The 21558-nt window shown below is 48.2% G+C and overlaps 1 protein-coding gene and 1 long non-coding RNA gene across 3 annotated transcripts; one reads left to right on the forward strand and one right to left on the reverse strand.

Moving 5' to 3' along the window:
• Window positions 1–9: 9 nt before the first annotated feature.
• Window positions 10–7404, forward strand: LOC138119833 (uncharacterized). Of its 2 annotated transcripts, none has more exons than XR_011155636.1 (3): window positions 10–381; window positions 734–798; window positions 6921–7404. It is a non-coding gene; the product is annotated as an uncharacterized lncRNA (long non-coding RNA). The 2 variants fall into 2 exon arrangements; XR_011155637.1 differs by lacking the exon at window positions 6921–7404 and adding an exon at window positions 1508–1590.
• ZER1 (zyg-11 related cell cycle regulator) lies at window positions 1678–21377 on the reverse strand. Its single transcript, XM_069032032.1, has 16 exons — window positions 20736–21377; window positions 16660–16923; window positions 15681–15831; window positions 14959–15395; window positions 13909–14085; window positions 12706–12820; window positions 12064–12210; window positions 11650–11823; window positions 10853–11068; window positions 10162–10203; window positions 9713–9832; window positions 9154–9269; window positions 8854–9042; window positions 7795–7892; window positions 7411–7513; window positions 1678–6452 (listed from the first exon to the last, which is right to left on the reverse strand). The coding sequence occupies exons 2-16, from the start codon at window positions 16815–16817 to the stop codon at window positions 6395–6397; spliced, it is 2301 nt and encodes a 766-aa protein (XP_068888133.1). The 5' UTR covers window positions 16818–16923; window positions 20736–21377; the 3' UTR covers window positions 1678–6394.
• Window positions 21378–21558: the final 181 nt, after the last annotated feature.

Raw genomic sequence — 21558 nt, forward strand, 5'->3', positions numbered from 1 at the left:
CTCGCCTACGTGGTTATTCCATGGGTGGGTTTCCATCCCCCGGGAAGAAGCGCAGAGAGGCTGTGCCTGGCTGGAAGCAGCTACACGGCCCCATTAAGCAAACAGAACGTGGAGAATGTCTGACATAACTCGAGGAGGGATTTGATCTGGTTGGGATGTCTGCAGTCAAGAGGCTCCTGGCTGGGTGAGGTCGCTGAACTCCCCCGAGGGCTGCCGAGGGAAGCAGGTGTGTATAAATTCTTCTCAGCTGGAACAGCTAAAAGCAATTGAATTGCACCTGAGATGCGTTTTTCTCTCTTGCTAACAATAAAAAAAAGCCAAGGTGACTATACCACATACCTGTTTACACTGAGTGTCTAAGGGAGTTGAATGTCATCACAGGTCTGTAAAAGTTCCAAAATCAGTGCTTTCTCTTTTAACTCCTTTCAGTTTTAATATATATATACCTTGCTGCATTTGTTACCTTCTTTCCCAATAAAAGTTTGGAGAGAAATATCATATTCTTTATAAGTTTACCCTCCAGCACCTGACAAGTAGTTGATTTCTTGGTATTGTTTGCCCACAAATTGATTATTTTAGTCTCTTCACATAAGTCCACCTGCTGATGCCAGGAAAGCACCTGGTTGTGTGGGTCACTTAAATGGTTTACTGGGTTGAAATGTTAATAAAAATTGTATACTAAATTTCCAGCAATTATTCAAACCCTCTTGGTTTGTTTTTTTTTTAATTCTAGGTAAATGCAAAGCCGATGGCTCTCTTTCCTCAGACACCTCAGGCTGTACTGGTGCTTGGAAAAAGGTGGGTAATGTCTTTCCTTCTTCACAGAGAGGTGTAAATTTTAAAGCTTAATGAAAGCAATTTGGGTAGTAATAATATTATTCCCCTGAAAGTAGAAACATTTTGATGTTCTAGAATAATCTTTCCTAAGGAATGTATTCTTACTCTCTTTGTGATTAAAACAAATTGGTGCATCTTACTCTTTTTATCTTCTCCTTCAGCTTTGAAACCAGTCTTGCAGAGATCAGAGTTTATATCTTTCTCAAGGGTTTCAGCCTCAGTGACTGGTTGAAATTAGGCTCAGTTCCAGAAAGACTCTACTAGGAAGTTTCTGAGGGGAGTATCTTGCTTCCTATGGCATTCCAGCTAGGGATCCCATGCTGCTGGAAGGCTGAGGTATCTCTCTGTACAACAGGGCATGTTCTCACAGGCAGTTCCATTTCATACAAATGCTCCTCCCATCCTGTTCACCTTGCTCCTTTAGACTCCTCAGTGACCACTGAACTAACTGGCACTGAGCCCTTCCAGGACCAGGGTCTTAAGAAGAAAGTCACACTGGCCTTAAAGCAGATTGGCTTAAGTGCTCAGATCCTGCCCCTTACAAAGCCCAGGCTGTGCAGTGTGACCTGCAGATACATTACTGAGTTCAGAGCAATCTTGGCACTCAAATATTGTCCTGATTTTTTTCTCCTCTTGCACAATTTCCTAACAGTGCTCTCTTCCTCCCCAGCTTTCTTCTGCTGACAAGCAGTATTGTATCTTTTGGAGTGATGAAAGGCAAAGGCACTGAATGGCATCATCAACACGTGGTAGCTCCTTTCATTTTTAATTAAATATGTGACAGCCAGTGGACCAGTAATGTACCTAAATAAACCACATTCACAGAACAAAGGAAGAAGACACTCTTGAGCGCTAGGTTTAATACACAGCGGGTATCCAACGGATACAACAGAAAAGTTAATTCATTCAGAATTTTAAGGAAGCAACAGTTGTGCATTTTGATTTTTTTGCTCAGTTTCACCAGGTACAAACATTTGAACCAGGCCTCAGCATCAGGCAGGTCCATGGACAGAGTAAAAGGAGACACTTGCTCATTATAACTGAGGGTATTTTCATTGCAAAACAAGGAAATACATATTTAGTTAGCTTAAAAACCTTTTTTAAAACAAGAAAATAGTTACAGAGAGAATCAGTGACAATTATGTGAAATCAAAAGAGTCTGCTAAAGCAGAAGTGTTTCAGTTCAGCAGAATATCTCCCTCATTTCCTTAAGTGCTCTCTCCTCCTTCAGCCCCCATGTTGCTTTTCATCCATTCCTGATGACTATTGCCCTCTGTGCTTCATACACATGGTTGTTGTGGAGACCAGCTGTTTCCCTACTTTTAATTCTCTTTTTCCAGCACAAGCTGTCCTCTAACACCTGAGCTGTGGCAGACTCCTCCCTAAACAGTCTCAAGGAAATGTCTTTTCTATGGGTAGTGCCTGACTGCAGTGCCCTCTAGCTCTTGCCCTACTGGCAATTAATTGCCTTATTCAGGTAATGAGAGGGAATTGACTCACAGCTCCAAGACTTTTCTTCCCACTCATCTTTTGCAGAGACCAGTGACAGCAGCAGAAGCCCAGCCACGGTGACAAGCTGGGTAGGATTCAGTGCTGAAGAGAATAATTTCAGTAGGAAGGTGCAGGGAAATAGCAGCCATGGTGCAGATGAATTATCTGCAGTGTTCTGATTGCCACAAATATCAGTGCTAAACTTTCTTGGCTTGGTCTAGATGAGAAAGTCTGGTGCTGCTGGGTGTAAAACACCATCCAAGTAGATGCCAATCCTTATGAGCAATTCCTCCCACAGATCTTGTAAAATGGAAGCACTGGTGGGAAGTTGCTCACCAATTTGCCCTTATCTGCTCCAGAGAACATGGGCACCTGGCACTGCTGGGTCACTAAAAGGGCCACTGAAGGACAGGGCAGCCTCCAGCCAGGAAGGAAACCACGCACAGTTCAGGTAGAGGGTTCCTTTGTTGGCACAGTCTCTGCAGGGAGCTACTGAGTTGCATTCATGCTTTGTTTGCCAAGCTTTGGAACATTAAAGGAAATGTAGTAGTGAAAACATGAAGAGTCTGAGTGGGCCAACAGCTACTGAGCACAAGGAGCCCCTCTGCAATATCCTTACACGCTATGAACTTCTCTCCAGCTGGATTTTCATTTGAAAAATAGAACCCCATTCTGGTTTTCTGAGCAGGGCTGGTCACTGGCTGTATAATTTTGTGTGGAGTTGAAGTTTCCTGGCTTGTTCCTTTGATCCAGCAAAGCTGGAAGGCCTGAGAGGCATCCCTGGAGCAGTCAAGCATTTCAGGGTATCCAACTTCCCCTTTTACATTAAACCATCATAAAAAATCTGCCACTTTGCCCCTCCCTCCTTTGCAGAGCATTGATACAGTATCTGCAGGCCTGTTCTGTCCTCAGCTCTGGATCTATGGCACCACTTAAATCCTTGCCACCAAAAAGTGCTTTGCAGGTCATGCATTATGCCTGTTGTTTCAGTTAGGGAAACTGAGGCCCAAACTAGTTTCAAACTTCCAATTACAGGAATTCTTGGGTTGTGCTCAGAGGATACTTTTCCCTCTTTGCTCCTTACTGAAGGGAAAATGTTATTTTTCAGCTCACAAAATCTTGAAGACACTAAAGCTTGTAGGCAAAGCTCATGTTACTCTAACAGGGATGTTATTCCTTTTAATGTGCTGCCTCAGGCATTTACTTTGCTGGTGGCCTGACTCAAAATCTTATGTGAGGCTTTCTGCAACAGCCTAGTTACAGTTCCCTCTTTCCCCTGGGATTGGTGACAGATTTCAGCAAGCTGAGCTTTTTTGGCAGCCTGGCCTTGTTCCATTCATCTCCTTATTGCTGGGAAATTGAAATCTTTTTATCCTGGTTCAGGCTGAGGTACAGCTTGCTGAGGGTCTGTGAGCAGTGAGGACAGAGGTGTGAAACACCTTTACAGTGTGAAACAGCTTTGATGCAGTGTAGATCTTGTTAGTCTGGGATGCAGCAGGTGAGACTCAGTAACTGCTCAACTTGTGGAAGCACTGGTTTGGAAAACCCAAACCTTTGGGGCCTCAAGGCAGATAAAACCAAGTCATTGGTTGTTCATTAGCCTTGATGTACTTGTGCCAAAATCTCAGAGTAGAGCCCAGCTGCTTGGCTTGGATTGCAGTGAGAGGCTGGGATCTGCTCCAGCTGAGATGGGAGTTCCTCAGCTCCGCTGTCTCTCCAGCGTAGCAGCTGCTTTCTGGGGACAGGAGTTTCTGATACCTCACATCTGTGATGTGGCCCCTTCTGCTCTACTCCCACCTTGCCAACACAGTCAAAATCTTGAGTGCTTTTTGTCAGGTGGCTAAAGATTTTAGTGGCAGGAGCTTTCACTACATGGGCATTGGAAAGGAAGCAGACATGGTGAGTGGCACTGCCACATAAAACAACTTCTCAAGGACAACAGCACTAAATGGGGAATTAAAGAACAAAGCCTGACTCCCCTAACAACCAAGGCTGTATTTGCAGCCCCTCTTAGTTTTGCATCTAGAAGGAAGATGAGCAAATGTTACACAGAAAACAGATCTTGAAATAAGCTTCCCTATCTCAAAGCTCATAGGGACACAAATTCTTGGAAAACAGGAATAAGTGAGAGAGAAAAATACATTTCAAATGGCTGCAAAAAAGTATAATTTGTCAAGTTTTGCAAATCTTATGAAAACAATTTAAAAGTGACACAAAAATATATATAAGTTTGAAAAATACTTAAAAGAAAAAAGTACAGATCTCACAATACCAAAACAAATGACGTATGGTTAAAAAGAAAAAAAAAAAAAAAAGACATTGAATAACACCGTATTGGCAGTAAAAGTAAACCTCTCCAGGCAGTTGTGTTCTGTCAGTTAAAGTGTCAGTTTGTGGATCAAGGATCCGTCTCTTAACGTGTTCACAAGGACGACATGAACTCTGTGCATTAGCAGAGCCTCATAGCAGCGACTCAAATCCGAGAGCAAAGTGTAGGAGGGAAGAGAGCAGCGAGTTACTGTGCTCTGAGGCCTGAAGTGTCCCAGCCTGCATGGCCATGGGCTCATCTGCCTTCTACCAGGCACAAAATCTTTTCTGAATCCCTTCTAAGGGAAGATTTGTGAATTGGCAAAGAACTGTGGTGAGCAGTGGGCTATGATATGGACAGCTGTGCTGTTGAGTGCCTGGCTGTGAGGCAAGCCTTGGCCTTCAGCTTCTTGAGCCAGTCCAGGTTACAGGTGAAGACTAGCTCAGCAGGACTCTCACCTGTGTCCCACAGACTGGAATAATGCTGCTGATGGGAGAGGGACTGCACTGGTAAGTGCTTCTGGGAGTCAGATAGGAATAGGGCCTTCTGCTTCCGAGAAAAAGGGGAAGATGTTGGGGTGGAACAAAAGATGCTATTTCCTGGGACTGCCTGGAGACTCCCCACCTCCAATTTCAGCAGTTGTGCTGCAGTGAGCTTCCTGTGAAGGGAGATTGTGATGCTACTGAGCACAGCTTGTGATGACACTGAGAGAGCAGAACAGCTCCAGTCCCTTCCTGGGACTTGCACAAGGGGGTACAGCTGCTCTGGACTAGGGCCTAGCAGAGTATATTATGCAGAGGGAAATACTCTGATTGGCTTTGTAGCCCTTCATCACAAAATAGAACACAACTAAAAAAGGTGGTGAAGGACTGGAATGCAGATGTGTAGCCCTTTGTGAACAAACCTTGTGCCTTGCTGCACAGGCTCCCTTTGAGAGAGAAGCTGTGTGGCCAAGAACGTGTAACTGGTTTTACTGGTCACCCCATACCTTCTGAGGCTGGGTGGGCTGGCAGATCCTACTGTACTGCCAATGGGGACAAAACAGACCTCTTGAATTTACTGGGAATGTCTGACTTCCAAATGACTCACATAGAATTAGCAGTGCTTCCATGAATGTGAGCCTTCTATTAAAAAGCCCTTAAGGGAGTGAATTAGCTTGAAAGGTCTTCTCTAGTTTCTCCATTTATACATCTCCCTACAAGGTCAGTTCTTTTGGTCTGTCTCTCTTGTCCCCCAACCTCTCTAACCAAATAAATAACTCATCACTGCCTGTCGCCCCACTGAGCAGCCAATGCTGATTCAGGACTGGTGTTCTTGCAGACATCTCAGGACCTCATGCAGTACAGCAAAAGGGAATTTTCTAAAAAGTGGGAAATAGACATGTCACACTAGTGATCACACAACTAGGTCTTCAAGCTCATGGTCATTTGAGGCTCTCTGTGTGGTCTAAAATAAAAAGGTTAAAAGATACATAATGTAGTTGTCTTTGTTTTTTGTTTTCTTTTTATACAGAAATCATACACACGGAACTTCAACCTGAAACTTCATAACAAAAAAGTCCACTAAGTTAAGGAAAGCATTTTGTTGTGCAAAAAGTCCCTCCCCCCTCCCCTATTCACCTTCATCTACTGAGGGTCTCACACACACACATAAAGTTTCCTTCCAACGGGCGAGTTGGTAAGAAAGAGTCCTCCCTATGTACAGTGAGTTAGAGAGAAGCTGGATACAGTGCTGGCAAGAGGCATTGGGTGATTGCCTCTATCTGGAAGTGTCCATGTTCTCCTCCTTAAAGTTACTGCAGTGCTCTATAACTTTCCTATGGATAAAACAAGGACAAGGAGAGATGGTTTAGTTTAAAGCTTATTGCATCTCAGCTGTGAGACAGTAAGGTAAGAACTGTTCCAGAGTTGATTTCTGTGTAACTGTGTCCTGTTTGTATCCGAGACACAAACTGTGTCAAAACCAGTAAACTCCACAAACCAGTTTGGAAAGTCAAGTTATGGTAGTGCACATCCAGATTCAGTTGTGACCATTCATTCATCACCCCCATATTCAAAACCTTAGATGCCTTTAAATCCTACCAGGAAATCCATGAATACAAATGTTTGTCCTTCACTGTGCTGTCGCCTGTCACATCCCATGCACTGTGTGTAACTGTGACTGTCTTCTGCAGGCTCCAGTCCCCTCCAGCATTTAGCAACCCTTCAGCTGTGGGAATACCTGCTGCCCACTCACCAGGTACGTATTCCCTGATCTCCACCTCTCTCTTCTATTCATTCTGCAGGTATGAAATTACAGCTCTCACTTTGCCAATGATCAGAAACTGCATCTGGCTTTTACACCTCTGAAAGGATGACTCCAAAGAAAGGTGTCATTGCAAGGGTGATGGACTCTACCTTCTGAAAAATGCTCTCATTTTAACTGTGCAGTTGGCACTTCAGTGACAGGCCAGTATGATTCTGAAGACAGGGAGCCCACCCGAGTACAGGGAAAAGTGATATTGGCTTAAGAACTGCAATTAGCCATGTGGCTCCCTTGCTCAACAAGCCAATCTACAACCCAGTTACCTGGTAATGATCTGTGTGTACTGACCACCTATAAACATCTCTAGTCTTCTGTTTTCATCCTCTTTTTCCTCTGCTTCTCCTGTGTTCACTTCATACCTCTCATACACATCACTACAGGCCTTGCTTTGGTAGCCCACTTCATGTGGAAGAATTAAAAACTAAACTAAGGCTAAAATGAGAGTTTGTGATGGTGCACTGGTGTCCTACCGGGCCATTTCCTTGGTCTCTTGTCGTGCTGAGGCCATTTTAATCATGTCCTTCAGGAGAGGAATCCCACCTTCTTTGATCAGCAGTGGGCAGTACTTGTCAGCTGCAGAGAAATGAATAAAGCAGGTCCTTGTGAACCCTCACAACAGTGGTACAAAGGGTGGCAGGAGAGGAAGGAGAAGCATCAAGACAGTGAAGGAATTTCCTACACACCAAGTCTATTACCTTTGTTTGGCTGTGCTGCCTGGACATTTCCAAATCATTCAAAGAAGGTTTTCTCTACATACATCGTTTATCTGGGAAGGCTTTTTTCTGCTGACAGCCTCAGGTCCACCCCCTCAACTTCTACAGTGCAGGGAATATGATTTCAAAAAGAGAACTTACGGTAGACAGAGACCAGGTTATAGAGTGCCCAGGTGGCCCAGTGCTGGCTGACTGGGGAGATCCCTTGTGGAAGAAGTCGAAGGATTGGTTCAAATGACCTGCACAGAAATATTACAGAAGTTGTTAAAAATCCGAGAGCTAATTCTTTCAGCACCTTTGCCACTCACAGCAATACAAACTCTCTGCTCATACATACCACAGCAGTAAATCCATTGGCATGTCAAAGATTTTGGCACCAAGGCTAAGTCTGTGTCCCAGGGCAGTGCTGGCAGGATTACAGACCCCACCACTTCAGCACACACTCCCCAAAGAAATAGCTGCAGTGAAGGCAACTGAGCCCAGAACTGATTTCCATCCTCCATTAGGCATTTCCTCACAAGAGTTGAAATCCAGCAGCACTGATCAGTTTGAGGAGGGACAAAGCCAAACCATACCCAGGCAAAGCTGGCTGCACACGTGCAAGGGTTGCTATGTTTCTTCTGACAACAATACTACACTGTCTATACTGTAAACAGGCATTGGAATGCCAGTTCTGGATCCCTGCCAAGCACTAAGGGAATTCTGAGTACCTGATACCCTCTTACAGGAAGGGGTTTAGAGGATTCCAGCAGTTGTATAAGCCTTTGAAGGGATTTCTAAGTGTCTAAATATGCCCCAGAGAACAGTGAAAGCATGTGACTTTGGGAAGCAAACAGACTTAAAAGGACAGACTGCAAAGGATAGCAGTATCAGAGGAAAATGCTTCAGCAGTCCCAGACAGATCATGGTTTTCCTGAACTACTCAATTTCAGCAGAAACATACAGGAGAAATTCTGCTGGGCTGCCAAACTTCTCCTATAGGAATTGTCAGGTAAGGTGTCTAATTTCAGCATCTTATGTAACATGTTTCAAAGGAAGATGTAAAACCCTCACTAAAGAATATGTCCCTGAGGATGTTTCTCCTTCACTCTTAACAGAGTCTTCATACTGGGCTCTCTCTCTTCCTTTCTCTCTGTTGGTGTCTCCTTCTATGACAATCCTGGCTCCTGGGTGAGTGGGCCAATCTTTTCCATTCTTCACCTGTAATTGATATTTCTCCTGGAGTTGATATCCCAGCTCTGGATGGCTCCCCACATCCTCTTCACAACCTCCTCTCTGTGAGGCTCACAGATCCCCCAGGCCTCTGGACCATCAAACATGATATGGGAGAGCACTCCACAGGCATTATATGACACCTCAATCCCATCAGCTTTGCTCTCCAGGAGGTTGCTGCCAAGAGAAGAGATCACTTAGAGCTGCTGATGCAGGAAAGATTCACAAGTCTCCAGGTGGTTCAGGAGATGAGATCAGAGCCCAGCTGGTTGCCAGCCAGGCACTCACCTGAACACACTGATGAACTGGGAGGTCATGAGCTGTGGGCGGAGCTCCTTCACCTCTGCCACATTGCCCAGGAGGCCCAGCATGTTGCGGTGTAGCTCCTGTTTCTCTGGGAACTCCTGGCCAGGCAAGGAACAGGATTATACACAGGTAGGACTCTGGTGATGCTGAGAACAAGCAACCCTGGGAAAAGGCTGTACAGTGCATCTAGACAAGCTCAGTATTTTTGGGTAGTCAGCAATGGCTCCTTGGCAGGTGCCAAATGGTGCTAAAAGTATGTGTGAAAAGAGAGGATCAAAACCAGGCCCACTGTGCCCTGCTGCTCTGCTTGAGGGGGCTGAGCAAAGATGGGGAAAGGGGAAGATGTGTTCACTGTAAGTTTCTCTGTTCTACTGGCTGGGTGGAATGATGTGAGAAAGAAGAACTTGCACGAGCTTTTACTTTCCTGTTTGTGCAATGTAGGAAGTAATGCTTGGAGAGGAGTGGAGCCAGGGATGCTGCCCAGGCACCTGCATCTCCACTGCTCCTGTCAGCATCTCTCCAGAGACAATCAGACACTTACTTTCAAGCACTCCAAGAACAGTTTCATGCCACTGTAGTTAAGGAACATCTCGCAGTTATCTGGGGTCTCATCAGTGATGTTCCAGAGGGCACTCCAGGAGAACTCCATCACCTGATCACACTATAGGGAAAGGGACAGAATCAGAGCTTTGCTAATGCAGGAGCCTGGTGCAAACCAATCACCTGTTTCCTCTCTGGCATCACCCTAGATGACTTCAGAGGTAAGAAAACCTTGTTCACTTTCAACTTGTCAGTAAGTGGGTTTTTTGTTTAATGTTTTTGCTTCCTTGTCACATTCCCCTGCCCTCACCCCAGGATAAGAAATTCTACAGTGTCAGCTGAGATGTCTTGTGTTTGTTAGAGAAGCTGAGCTGGCAGTCTGGGCTGATCTCCATGCCTAAGTCAGACTGAAGAGAAAATATGTATATGGTGTTTTTGGGAAACACTCACCGTTTTATCAGCCAACTTCTTCTGAATCAACTTTAGCATTGTCTGTGGGCAAAGAAAGAGGAAGAGTGAAAAACAGTTCAAAAGTCATGGATCTAAAACTTAACCAGTCATGTAGTATCACAGCAGTTATGGCCAATTTTGATCTTTTGCAGAGAACCTACTTGGTATCTCTTTCTCTAAACCAGTGGGACTGGGTTATGTTCCAAGTTACAAGTATTCACAGAGCTGAACTATGCCACAGTCCCTGAGATGTTGAGTTTGCAGTTGAGTCAGTTTTGATCTGTATGACAAGGTATGGGATGTGGCATAACTGCACCATAACAACAGCCTCTGCAGTTCGTGGAAAAGATGAGGGATATGGGTTGAGTTGGGAAGCTGATGCAAACTTGGGGAGAAGGAGGACCAGTCACAAGGTGGCACCAGATCTGGAAATAACCCGATGTGGTGAGGTCAGGTGTAAGGTTACAGTGCCTTTCTGCCCTCACACCAGCCTGTCTCTGTGATCATAACTTCCAGTGTTGGTAAGCCAGTAAAGGGGTAGGTTCCAGAACAGGTCAGCATTGCTGGGACGCTGGTTCCCTCCAGTGATATTGCCAGGTTGGATCATGGCTGGAGGCATCTGATGGACAGCTGCAAGGGAATTGTACCAGCCTGGGTTATGGATAAGTAGACACCTTGGGACCATACCAACCATGACAAACCCCATCTTGCCCACAGCTTCTTTGTGGTCGTTGTCCACCTGGCAGACCAGGGCATTGCAGAGGTGCACAGCGATGCGCTGGATGGACTCGTCCTGCCGGCTCTGGTTGAGAATGTTCAGCAGCAGCTCGTTCACTCGGCGGTACTGGAACTCCAGCTCCTCAGGAATGCTGAAGTTACACAGTGTCAGGCAGCAGTTCCGCTGTACCTGGGTCAAAAGGAAGCAAACATTGGGCCAAGTGGCTACAAAATCACAGGCCCTACCACCTCATGTTTCCTTCCTGCTTGGTATTGGAACCATCTTCTTGCCTGATTACAGCTACTGAGATTTCTGTTACCCTCTGATCTAGTGCTGTACTTTAGCCATGCTTCATGACTGTCACCCCAGTCTCATAAGGCCACCCAATTATCCAGGGCCCATTGCTTTCCGAGCCACTTCCTCGCTGCCTGTGGGCTCTCTACACAGCTGATGTCCAGTACAGAGAATTGAGATGTTTCTTTCCATTGACTCAATACCCCCTTTACCCACGATTTCACCTCACAGTCAGTGCTGGGTGTCTGTGTGTCACATACACCCTTTGACCACTGTCCATGGATAAAAAGGAGCACCCTGCATCAAATCCTCATTGCTGAGTGGCTGAGTGGAGGCCAGGAGCAGACCTGGGCAGTAACTCCTCTGCCTTGTTTAACTCCCTGCAGGCAGAGGAAACCCAAATGCTGACACCAGGTTAAAGAACTGATCCAGGGAAAGAGGACTGTGGGAACCAAAGGAGCCTGGGCTGCTCTTACTGTGACCTCCTGGTAGGACTCCATGCCGTTCAGCACCACCTGGATGACCTGGCGCCGCAGCTTCACGCTCTGCTCCATGCGGTACTCGGAGTTGGTCAAGTAGAACAGTGCTGCACTGCCCGTCACCTGAATGTTTTTGTCATCCTTGTGGCACTTGAGGGCTGTGATCACCAGCTGCAGAGAAGCAATAGGAGCTTTAGTGCCACAGACTCGCTGCTAATTCTTGGAGGGACTGTTAGAAGCCCACAAGGAATGTGCGGCCCAGGCATTGCAGGAACGTGCTTAGGAAATGAAGGTACCCAGTTGCACTGCGCTACAGGAACTTTCTCTGGAATGGCCTGATACAGTGTCCCAGGGCGGAAAAAAGGACTGGAAGTGCAAAATTCCCCTTGTCAGGGTGAAGCCAAGGCTTACCTGGAGGGCTCTCAGCAGCTGGCTGCAGCGCTCGATGCGGGCAATGTCAAAAAGCAGGTTGATGGCCCGGGAAGTGATTTCCGGCCGGTGCTCGGTGTAAGCCTCAATAGCATTCAGGACTTGCTCTTCATTCTTGTCTCCACTCACCTGGTGTGGAGGAGCAAAAAGAGTCGGGAGAAATTATAAAGGAGGAAAACCAACATGAGAAGGAAATGCTGAAAGGTTGAAGAGTATACCTTCCCTCTGCCCTGAGAGTGGTTTCAGCCCAGGATGGGACAGAGGTTGAGTCACTTTTCAGTCCAGAGGGATGAGAAAAGGCATCTTTGGGGCAGGAGGATGCTATTCAAAAGTAGAACTCCTACTGTCTTAAATCCTTTTCTGTAGTCACAGACATCCTTCAGGCAGGATGGTTTCTCTATGCTTTTCTCCAAGAGGCGTTTTTTTCAACCCTTATAAAAACTACATGGGGTACAGGTCTTGCTTTCTGGCAGTTTTCTGGCATTATGAAGTAGTTATTGAAAGGTCAGAGCTCAGCTGTCACACCCAAGACCCAAAGAACTCCACTCTACTGGCAGCCAGTATTTTCATGTTCTTTCAACTTCTAACAAGTTCCTACTGCCAATATTCCTGCAGCCTCCTTACCTTGTAGGCTGGAATATGGGTCAGGCGGCAGAGGGATGTTTCAAAAAGGCCCAAGAACTGGAGTGGTCGTTTCAGGCCCCGGAAGGGAGCAATGCTGCTCTTTGCTGGCTCAATGCTGGGGTAAAAAAACAAGAGATTGCTCATGTTGGTACCATGTTTCTCCAGGTGTCTCCTGCCACAAAGATGGCAGTCAGCCCTCCATTCACTCTGACTGTGCTGTTTCATACCCAGAGAAGTAAAAGCTATGCTTCATTTTATACCAGTCAGCTGCTTATGAACATAACTCTAAATATTCATCCCAGGTGATCCTGAGTGAAAGGTGAATGTGTTGAATGGAACCAGCAGTAAGAATTGCTGCAGACAGGATGCAGCTTCCCCAGGTAAAATTTGTCCTGGAAATTCACTAGCTGGGGTGAAAATTTCCTCTTAAGGGGATGTGGATTTCACTCATCCAATGAATTTGCAATGTGACAGACAGGCTAAGTCTGCTTCTGTGAGCATGCACGAACACTGTTTTTGCTGCCATGTTCCTTGTTGACCAAGAGCCAGTGCATTTTCACCAGCTCTGGTGAAAAGGAGCCAGTACTGTCTCACTCCTTTGCTTCTGTTCAGTAAGTGCTTTATAGGAGGGCAGAGTTCTTGGCTGATCTGGAAAACCAGACCTCTAGGTATGCCTCTACTGAGGGGCACCAGGATTTCCAAGAGTTGATCTGCCCAGTATCCAGGTCAAATCTGAAAACAGGCCTTTAGATTCCAAGTTCCTAAACCACTCAGCCCTCCTATGAATGCTATTGTATTGACTCAGTGTATGAATGTTCTGTCAGAAGAGCCTGCATCTCAGCAAGGGTAAGAATATTTTGTGTAGGAAATGTGTAAGGCTTTGGAGTCCTTTCAGAAAAAAAAATCCTGCAGGAGATCCCTGGGAGAATGTGTGTGGAAAAGAACTGAAATATGATATGCATGGCAGGCAGATGGGATGAATTCTTTATTACTCTTACAAGTCCTTACATGTGTTGCATACAGCAATCACAGCTGATTCTCACACCAGTCTTTACTGTCAGGGGAAGCTGGCAGGAGTTGTATCCTGCTTTTTAGTACTAATTAGACCTACAGAATTTGGGAACTTAGAAGAGAGAACTGTTCTTAATTCATCTTTGACTGATCTATCCATCCAAACAGACCTCAGTAATTCTGTTCCCTTACCTTGTCTGGCCCATCTTCTCCTCCATGCTGGGGATAGTGCAGTTCTCCAGCATGGTGTGCCCTGAGATATCAAGCGAAGTGAGGTTCACCAGGTTTTCCACAAACAAGTTTAGAACCCGCCGGGTCAGCTTGAACTTGTAATAACTGGACAGATGGTCTCGGGAGATATCCAGGTGCCTGCAGGTGATAGAGAGCATCTCACAGCCTGGAAAGCATTAGCTGGGGTTTCTGCCTCCCTACCAGAGCCAAGTGTGATTATTATTTATCATTATTTCCTTCCCAAGATACAGGAATGTGGTTCTGTAGGCTCTGGCAGCAGCAGCTGGCCCTGTGTTCAACCAAAGCACACAGGTATCTGGGAGAGGGCTACTTGGAATGGACCACAGTGAATCATCTAGCCACACATCACAAAGGAAATCGCTCCAGGCTCAGAAACTGCCTTTTCCAAACTCCATCACAGCAGCCACCTGAGCATTTCTACCTGGAGATTAAGATGCACCAGAGGATCTGTGCATGCCCAGGAACGTATCTTGCCTCATCCCACAAATTAAGTTACACAGGTTTTTGTCTGCCTTCCCAGTCTTATAATTTTTCTACCCCAGGCTATTACATTATCCTGATTTCTTTCAGGTATTTAAATGCTTAAGCTTTGGGGAAATCTTGCTGCTAGAGGAGTGGTGGGACAAACCAACCAGCCATCGTGTGCAGGTGGGGTCCCTTACAGGGCAGAGAGACTTTGCTGGCTCTTGCCTAAGACTGGAGCCAACATCCCACTCATTAAAGTGTCTTCTACCTGTTGCACACCAAGTGGGGCGATGGGGTCATGTGTGTTGTTTTTTGTTTCTCCAATGGGAAGTTTCTGCTAAGTGGTGTCTTCTTACAAGCAAAATTCAGGCTGGCTTTAGACATGTCAGTTATGTACAGTGAGTCAATGAGTGAGCCTGTTCACAGGAAGGTTTATAAGCTGAACCCAGCAGTGGGTGCCTCTTTGGTAGCAGGCAAGAAGACCATTCCTGAAAGACCTTTCCCTATCAGAACAGATCTGCTGACCTGAGCTTGCGAAGCTGTGCGATCACTTGGATGTGCTCCTCAGAAAGGTCCATGTTGTAAAGCACTAAGGAAACCAGACTGTCCTTCCACTGGGTCAGGAATCCCACATCATTCAGCTGGATCCCAGAAAGGTCGAGAGCTGCAAGGGAGGCCAAGGGCCGCAGCAGTGTCTCCACGTTTACCCCCTCGATCAGGCGGCCCAGGTTCAGGAAGCGCAGGCGGCTGAAGCCTTCAAAAGTAAAGTCCTTGACCAAGACCTGGCGAGTGGGGTTCACCAGGCAGTCGTCCTCACAGCCCCCGGGGTTCTCCTCCTCATAGAAGATATTGCAGCAGCCAAAGAGGCTCAGGGAGATCAGTGTGTGGCTGAAGCTCACCAAGGTTTGCAGGCTCTTGGCTGTCAGCTTCTCACAGTTAGTCAGGTAGAGCTCAATGAGATCCTGAAAAAAGGGAAATCAAGGTTAGAGATATTTCACAGGTAAAGTGCCCACCCTGTTTGCTCCACACCTCCCACTGGGACAGCCTGAGACCACGTATCACCCAACTTGACCAGTCCTATGTCATTCCCAACAGTGGCTTTGGGAGCTGAGAAGGGAGAAGCTGAGGTTAGTCCAAAGAAAGCTTGGACAGTGAAGGATGGAGCCTTGGGAATCTCTGTGTGTCTGGGATTCTAGCCCATGCAGCAATGCTGCTACGTGATGTGGCAGCTGTCAGTGCAACACCACCTGCTTCCTGATGGCCTCCAGGTCCTGGTCCTGCACAATGTGTTCCCGCAGGTGGATCCGAGCTAGCCTGGTGCTCCGTGGGTCTGAGAAGAGGGTGAAGAAGCTCTCATGGGGTTCAAAGATGCTGTCTGTCTTCACCAGCTCCACGTACCTGTGTGGGGCAATGGTGTTAGCACAGGCTCAGCCACAGCTCTGGCACCCGCACTGGTGACAAGGAAATGTGACCAAGGTGTGAGCACACAGCAAACCCCCCCCACCCCCCATCACCCAGATCAGCTTTTGGGGTAAAGGAAGTCACCCACCTCTTCTGGCACAGAACTAACAATCCCTAGGAAAATCTTGGGCAAAGATTAGTGCAAGACTCTGTGTGTGGCAAGCACAGACTCCAGGATTTTTTTCACTAGCTGTTTAAACTTAGTAATGTGATTTTTTTTTTTTTTCGTTTTTCAGAAAATTAGCTGGCCAAAATTCTCTGCCAGACTTTGTGGGCACAAGTTCAGCCGAGAGAGACTGTGACAGCCAAATTACATAAATCCCTGGAGACAGGTTGCTTTATAAAATTATGGGAGCAGCAGCCTTAAAATTTAACACCTGTTAGCACTCCGTGCTCTCACTTCTCTGCTTGGAGAGAGTGTTGTAATACTTCAGTGGTGGGAAATGGGAAGGCTTCTTTGTTGCTCGCTGACGTTCTAGGAAGAAGTAGTGACTGTTTCACTCTGGTTTTACTCTTTTAGTTTCCCTTTTAACAGGATCTTGTTGAGCTCTGACTAACTTGGAAAGGGTGATTACCACAGAAATTAGAATGATAGCAGTACAAAAGGGAACACTTCCTTCTGAAGTTCATGCAAACCCTTATTTGCCAGTATGATCAATTGGAAAAACAGAGCCCTATGAATTCTTTCCCATGATTCTTTTTGGAGAACTATACTCCCACTTCTCTGAGCTCCCAGCTCCTTCCCAAACCAGGCCTGAAACGTACTCGTTGACAAGTTTGTCACAGATCTCGCTTGGCAGGAAGATGTCGGGATGGAGCCGGAGTGTTTCGTTGTCCAGGAGGTAGCAGAGAGTCCCCTCCAGGTTGCGAAGGCAGTAATCGGTGCACAAGGTCATCAGTGACTCGGGACTGTCGGATGCCATTTTGAGGGAAATTACGGGAAGGAGAAGAGCAGAAGGAAGCTTTTGATGCAGGAGATCCTTCCCTCAAATGAAGTTCTGGGATGAAGTTATGGGGCCATCAGGGCAGCTATAAGCAGAGAGGGGGGAAAAAGATGCATTGAGAAAAGCACAACTGCAAGTGTCCCACAAAGCTGCCACACCAGCAGGATGTTTGTTGTATTTACAGCCCATCACTTGCTGACCTCAAAAGGACCTGCAGCACTTTGGCCTCTCTGGCAGTGTGCCTTTAATTCCTTGGTATTCCCACTCTAAAGGGATACTGTGGGAATGAGTTAGTGTGTTGTGCTTGGAAATGAGGCTACACAGCAAAATGCTTCCTCATTGCAGGGTTATCTGGCTGACAAAGGCCCTCGGAAAGGGAAGTGGCAGAAGCCACATTGCTTGGTTTCCTTCAGAGCAGGCTGGATAAACCAGCAGAACATTTACTGTCAACTTAATCCTTTGTATGGCACCAGTGGGATCTGTGGCCCTGTATTTCCTGCCTGCAATTCTCTTTGCCAACATTCCAAGTCAAGTTTAATTTTCAAGCTCCATGTTTCTCTGTAGTGCCAAGCCAGAAGCTTCATGCAAGTCCTTGAACTAGAGCGTGAAGTGGATCAGAAGCCAGAGGGAAACACATGGACTGGTCTGGGAACCATTTGAGTGCAGTGTAATGCAAGGACTGTGACTGTGCTGGACACCTCTACATCCAGCTCACCCTCACGATCCCAAATCTGTCACAAAGGAGTACAAGTGACTAAACTGGAAAAAGGCGAGGTGCTTTTGCCCTTCTTCATTTTGGGAACAGGATAAAGGATGGGTGAGGCAGACAACTGGCAGAAACTATCCCTGTTTTCTGATTTGAAATGATCTGACTGCTCTGGTATCAAGACTTGCTCACTGGGACCTTGAGGGGCTTAGCAGAAGAGTCAGCTTGAAGACCAACAGTTACATTTCACTTTCAAAGGGTCAAATCACTTAAGCAAACTAAAACTTTTCTAAATATTTCCACAGACACAAAAAATTGTGTTGAAATGTTTATTTATGATATAAAACCTCTATCTTATCAATAAGTCTGTCCCTGCTGGCCCTGAGAACACTGGTGCTGTGGAGGTAGTTGTTATTCTCTGCACTACAGCTGAGCAGCCATTGCTGGAGAAGTTGTTGCAAAATGTCCTTAACCATATTCCGTTTCTGATCTTTATCCTGCAGCTGCGAATAGCAGGACACCTGTGTGTCACCAGCTCTCTGCTTCTCTAAAGCTTCTGCTGCTCGCTCTTTCATTCCTACGGTATCAGTACAAGAGAGGAGAGTTTAACTCCCATTCCTCAGCTTAATCACTCTAAAAGCTAATGCTGAGGCAAAACTCCCTAAAACCTCAGCAATCATAAAAATTATACTTTGAACTCTCTCCAATCATGGTGTAACTTGCTCTTCTGGTCACAGAGTGCTGAACTGGGGGTCACAAAAACATCTCAATAGTGCCACAATAGTTCCTTTGAGGTGCATGTGGTCCAGTCAATGAAAATTGAGGGTTTTCAGCTTTGAAAAAGGAGGAGCTCCACAATCCACAGTTCTCTCTTTTGGAGTTAAGTAAGGTGAGACGTCAAGGCTGAAATGGGCCACTGAGTGCAGAGTATTGTCTCACTGGCTGGGAGGTCCTGGCAAATGGAATGCAGGTGGGAGGAAGCTGTCCTGTGTCTGCTTTGGAGATAAATCTGCCTCACCTCCAGAACAAGTCCCTCTCACAGATTTTGCCTGAAGCTTGCTGGAGAGAATCTTTCCCGAAAGGCAAGACTGACAGGAAGATCTGAACCAGCTGGGAAGCATGTTCTGCTGTCCCTACCAGTTCCCCTGTGCCATCAGACAGAAGGTCCCTGCAGCCAGTGTTCTTCCACTGTTTATTACTGAGGGCCAGAGAACTCGAAAACAAGTTCCCATTGACAATCTATTGTCACGTGCAGCTGGAAACGGCCAGTGCTTGGGACTTGTCCAAGCAGCTCAGAGCACCAGAGGGCAAGGACTGCCTTCCTGTGGCTCTCTGACAAGCCTCTGTTCCCTCTCTGCTGAGGCCAGCACAATGCCGCCAGTTGATCTCAGCCCTGAAGAAATCAGCTGCCCTTTAACTTCTGAGCTCCCTGTGATCCACCAACACAATCCCATGCAGAAGTTTAATATCAAGAATGGTTAAAGTGTCCCAGTGAAATAAGACCAAAGAAAAGTTTTCATCCTCCTGATTTATTACAGGTATCAGAGCAGCTGCTGTGACCTTTTGTCCAGGACACAACACAAGCTGGCCTCTCCCTCCTTAGACTGAAGACATGACACCTTGGCAGCAGAGAGGGAAATAAGAGTGTCAATAGCTGCCCTGAGCAATACTGTCTCTAGTTATAACCTTGGCGTGTGACACAAAGAAATGAGAGGCTGAAAAATCATTAACATTTGTCTAATTGTTCTCCTCAGGAAGCTTCACACAAGCTTCAGGATCAAGCTGCCTAGTGACTGCCACCAGTGCTTTTCCAGCAAAGAGCTACCTGGTGCCATGTGGGTTTTGGTAGAGTTAAAGACAGATGCATGAAAGATGCTGAAAATTCAAGAGCAAGAATTGAAAAGTGACCAGAACTTCAGCTGCCAGTATTTTTTCCAATTTATTTCTCTGACAGATTTGCCTCCATCTTAGTGCACCAAGGAATTGAGTTCCTCAGAGCCTTGGGAGCAGGCGTACAAAAGCCCCTTCTGTGGGCACCCAGCCCTCTCTGTGCAGTAACAGCAACCTCCTGCCATCCATGGACCCAAAACCAGATGCAGTACAGGCAGCTCTACTTACCCCATTCCCAGCATCCAGGACCCACCAGCCTCTTTGCAAATATTGCTCATTTCCAGGCTGCATATGCATTGTTACAGCATTCCAGGCTGCACTGGCATGTGAGGCTCGGGACCTCTCCTGCCACTTCTGGGGCCACCAGTGCCAATATCCTCTCTCTTGGACTTCAGATCGATCATCTCTCCCAGCCCCTCTCCAGGCAGTGCCCAGAGCCAAGCCTGACTCACCGTGGCTCCATGCCAACCACATAACGTTTATGCTGTTGCTACAAAAATGATTGGCAAAGCTGACTTTTCCAGCATTAGGGACTCATCCAAGGAGAGGGCAAACAATATGCACTGCCACGAGCTGGTTACAGTGACTTCAGAATTATAAATGTAATGTAAATGCAGAGTTTGGCACGGGTTACACTCTGAAGGGAAACTGCACTGTCACTTTAGCTGGCATCTTGCAGCTGCAAATCACTGTGACTTTATTAATTGATGGGTCATGGCTGCCTGTGTGGGGACACACCATCCCTTCTTACACTAGGGAAAGTGAAGTAGGAGGAGATCGAGCTACACTCTGTCCCAGCAAACTCCCAACCCTGTCAACCAGCCAGGACTGACATCGTAAGTGAGACAGCTCGCACTCGCCGGGGAATGTGTTCATCTTTGTATCTGCCTGCAGTAAAGATGCTCCTTCAGCTCACTGAATTACATCATGGATTTTCATTCCACAGGTCACCTGCCCAAGAAGACGACCTAGAGCCCTTGGTCACGGCTCCCTGGACGCTGGGGCTCCACCAGCCCGCGATGGTCTCTATCAACCCCGCGGGCAGCGCTGGCCCCGAACGCGAGCCCTCCCTCGTCCCTCAGGCACTCAGAGGTCACCTCGCCGGGCAGCGCCGGAGCTGCTGCCGCGGCCCGGAGCCCTGCTCGGCGGGGCCCGGCTGCTCCTGGCAGTCCCCGGGAGGAGATGGGGACTGCGCCGGGGGCACCGTCCGGCACTGCCGGGGGCGGCGGTTCCTCCCCCCGCCCGGGCGGGCAGGCCCGGTGCCCCCGGGTCGGGCTGGGGAGGGGGGCACCGGTACTCACCTGGCGCCATGGGGGACTGGTCCTGGCTGGTCCCGGCTCCCCGGGGCGGGCCGGGGTCCGCGTCCTGCTCGGGCCCGCTCCCCCCGCCGCGGCCTCCGCTGTCAACAAACCCGCCGTCACTTCCTCCCCCCGCGCCGGAAGCGCCACCGACTCCTTCCCCGGAAACACCGGCCCGGCCGGAACGCTCGGTCAGCGGGGACCCGGCGGGGACGGGGACGTTCCGTGACGTCACAAGGCCGTGACGCCACGCGGCGGAGGCACTGACGTCACTGCGGGGGGCAGAGCTTGGCCGCGGCGTCCCGGCCGGGCCTCGCCGGGAAGGTGCGCGCAGCCCGGCCCGTCCCTCGCTCAGGGGCCGCGGCTGCCGCCACCGCAGGGCCAGGGTCCCACCGCGCCCCCTCACTGAGGGGCGCCATTCCCGCGAGCCCCGCTCACGGCTGCCATAGGCACGGGCTAGAGCGTACCCGGGACAGCGCGATCACCCCGGGGGTCTCCTCAGTGCTTGGGGGACCGGCTGCTCCAGCCCGCGGGGTCTCTCCTGGCGCTCGGTGCCTGGGGAGGGACCCAGGCCGTGTCCCGGGGGGCGCGGGGAGCAGGAACAGGGCAGGGAGCGGGCCCGCGGGGCTCCAGGAGCGCCCTGAGGCGGCGAGGGGGCGGAGCTTACCGGGCAGGGGCGGGGCTCAGCGGAGAGCGAGCGCCGCGGGGGCGGGGTCCGCGCGCGGGGCGGGGCGGGGGCGGGGCTTTGCCGCGGGAAGGGCGCCCTGAGGCGGTGGGGGCGGGGCCGTGGGGCCGGGGCCGTGTGGCCGCGCCCTCGTGGGGCGGG

The sequence above is a fragment of the Aphelocoma coerulescens genome, chromosome 17 (assembly GCF_041296385.1).
Source record: "Aphelocoma coerulescens isolate FSJ_1873_10779 chromosome 17, UR_Acoe_1.0, whole genome shotgun sequence".
Taxonomy (NCBI): Eukaryota; Metazoa; Chordata; class Aves; order Passeriformes; family Corvidae; genus Aphelocoma; species Aphelocoma coerulescens.

Bases quoted from the DNA above. Each gene is read 5' to 3' on its own strand.
- ZER1 (XM_069032032.1), bottom strand. From the start codon at position 16,817: ATGGCATCCGACAGTCCCGAGTCACTGATGACCTTGTGCACCGATTAC. The intron at 12,211-12,705 runs GTAAGGAGGCTG...CCTCCACACCAG, and splicing joins CCCATATTCCAGCCTACAAG to GTGAGTGGAGACAAGAATGA. The intron at 7,514-7,794 runs GTAAGTTCTCTT...ATTTCTCTGCAG, and splicing joins TAACCTGGTCTCTGTCTACC to CTGACAAGTACTGCCCACTG.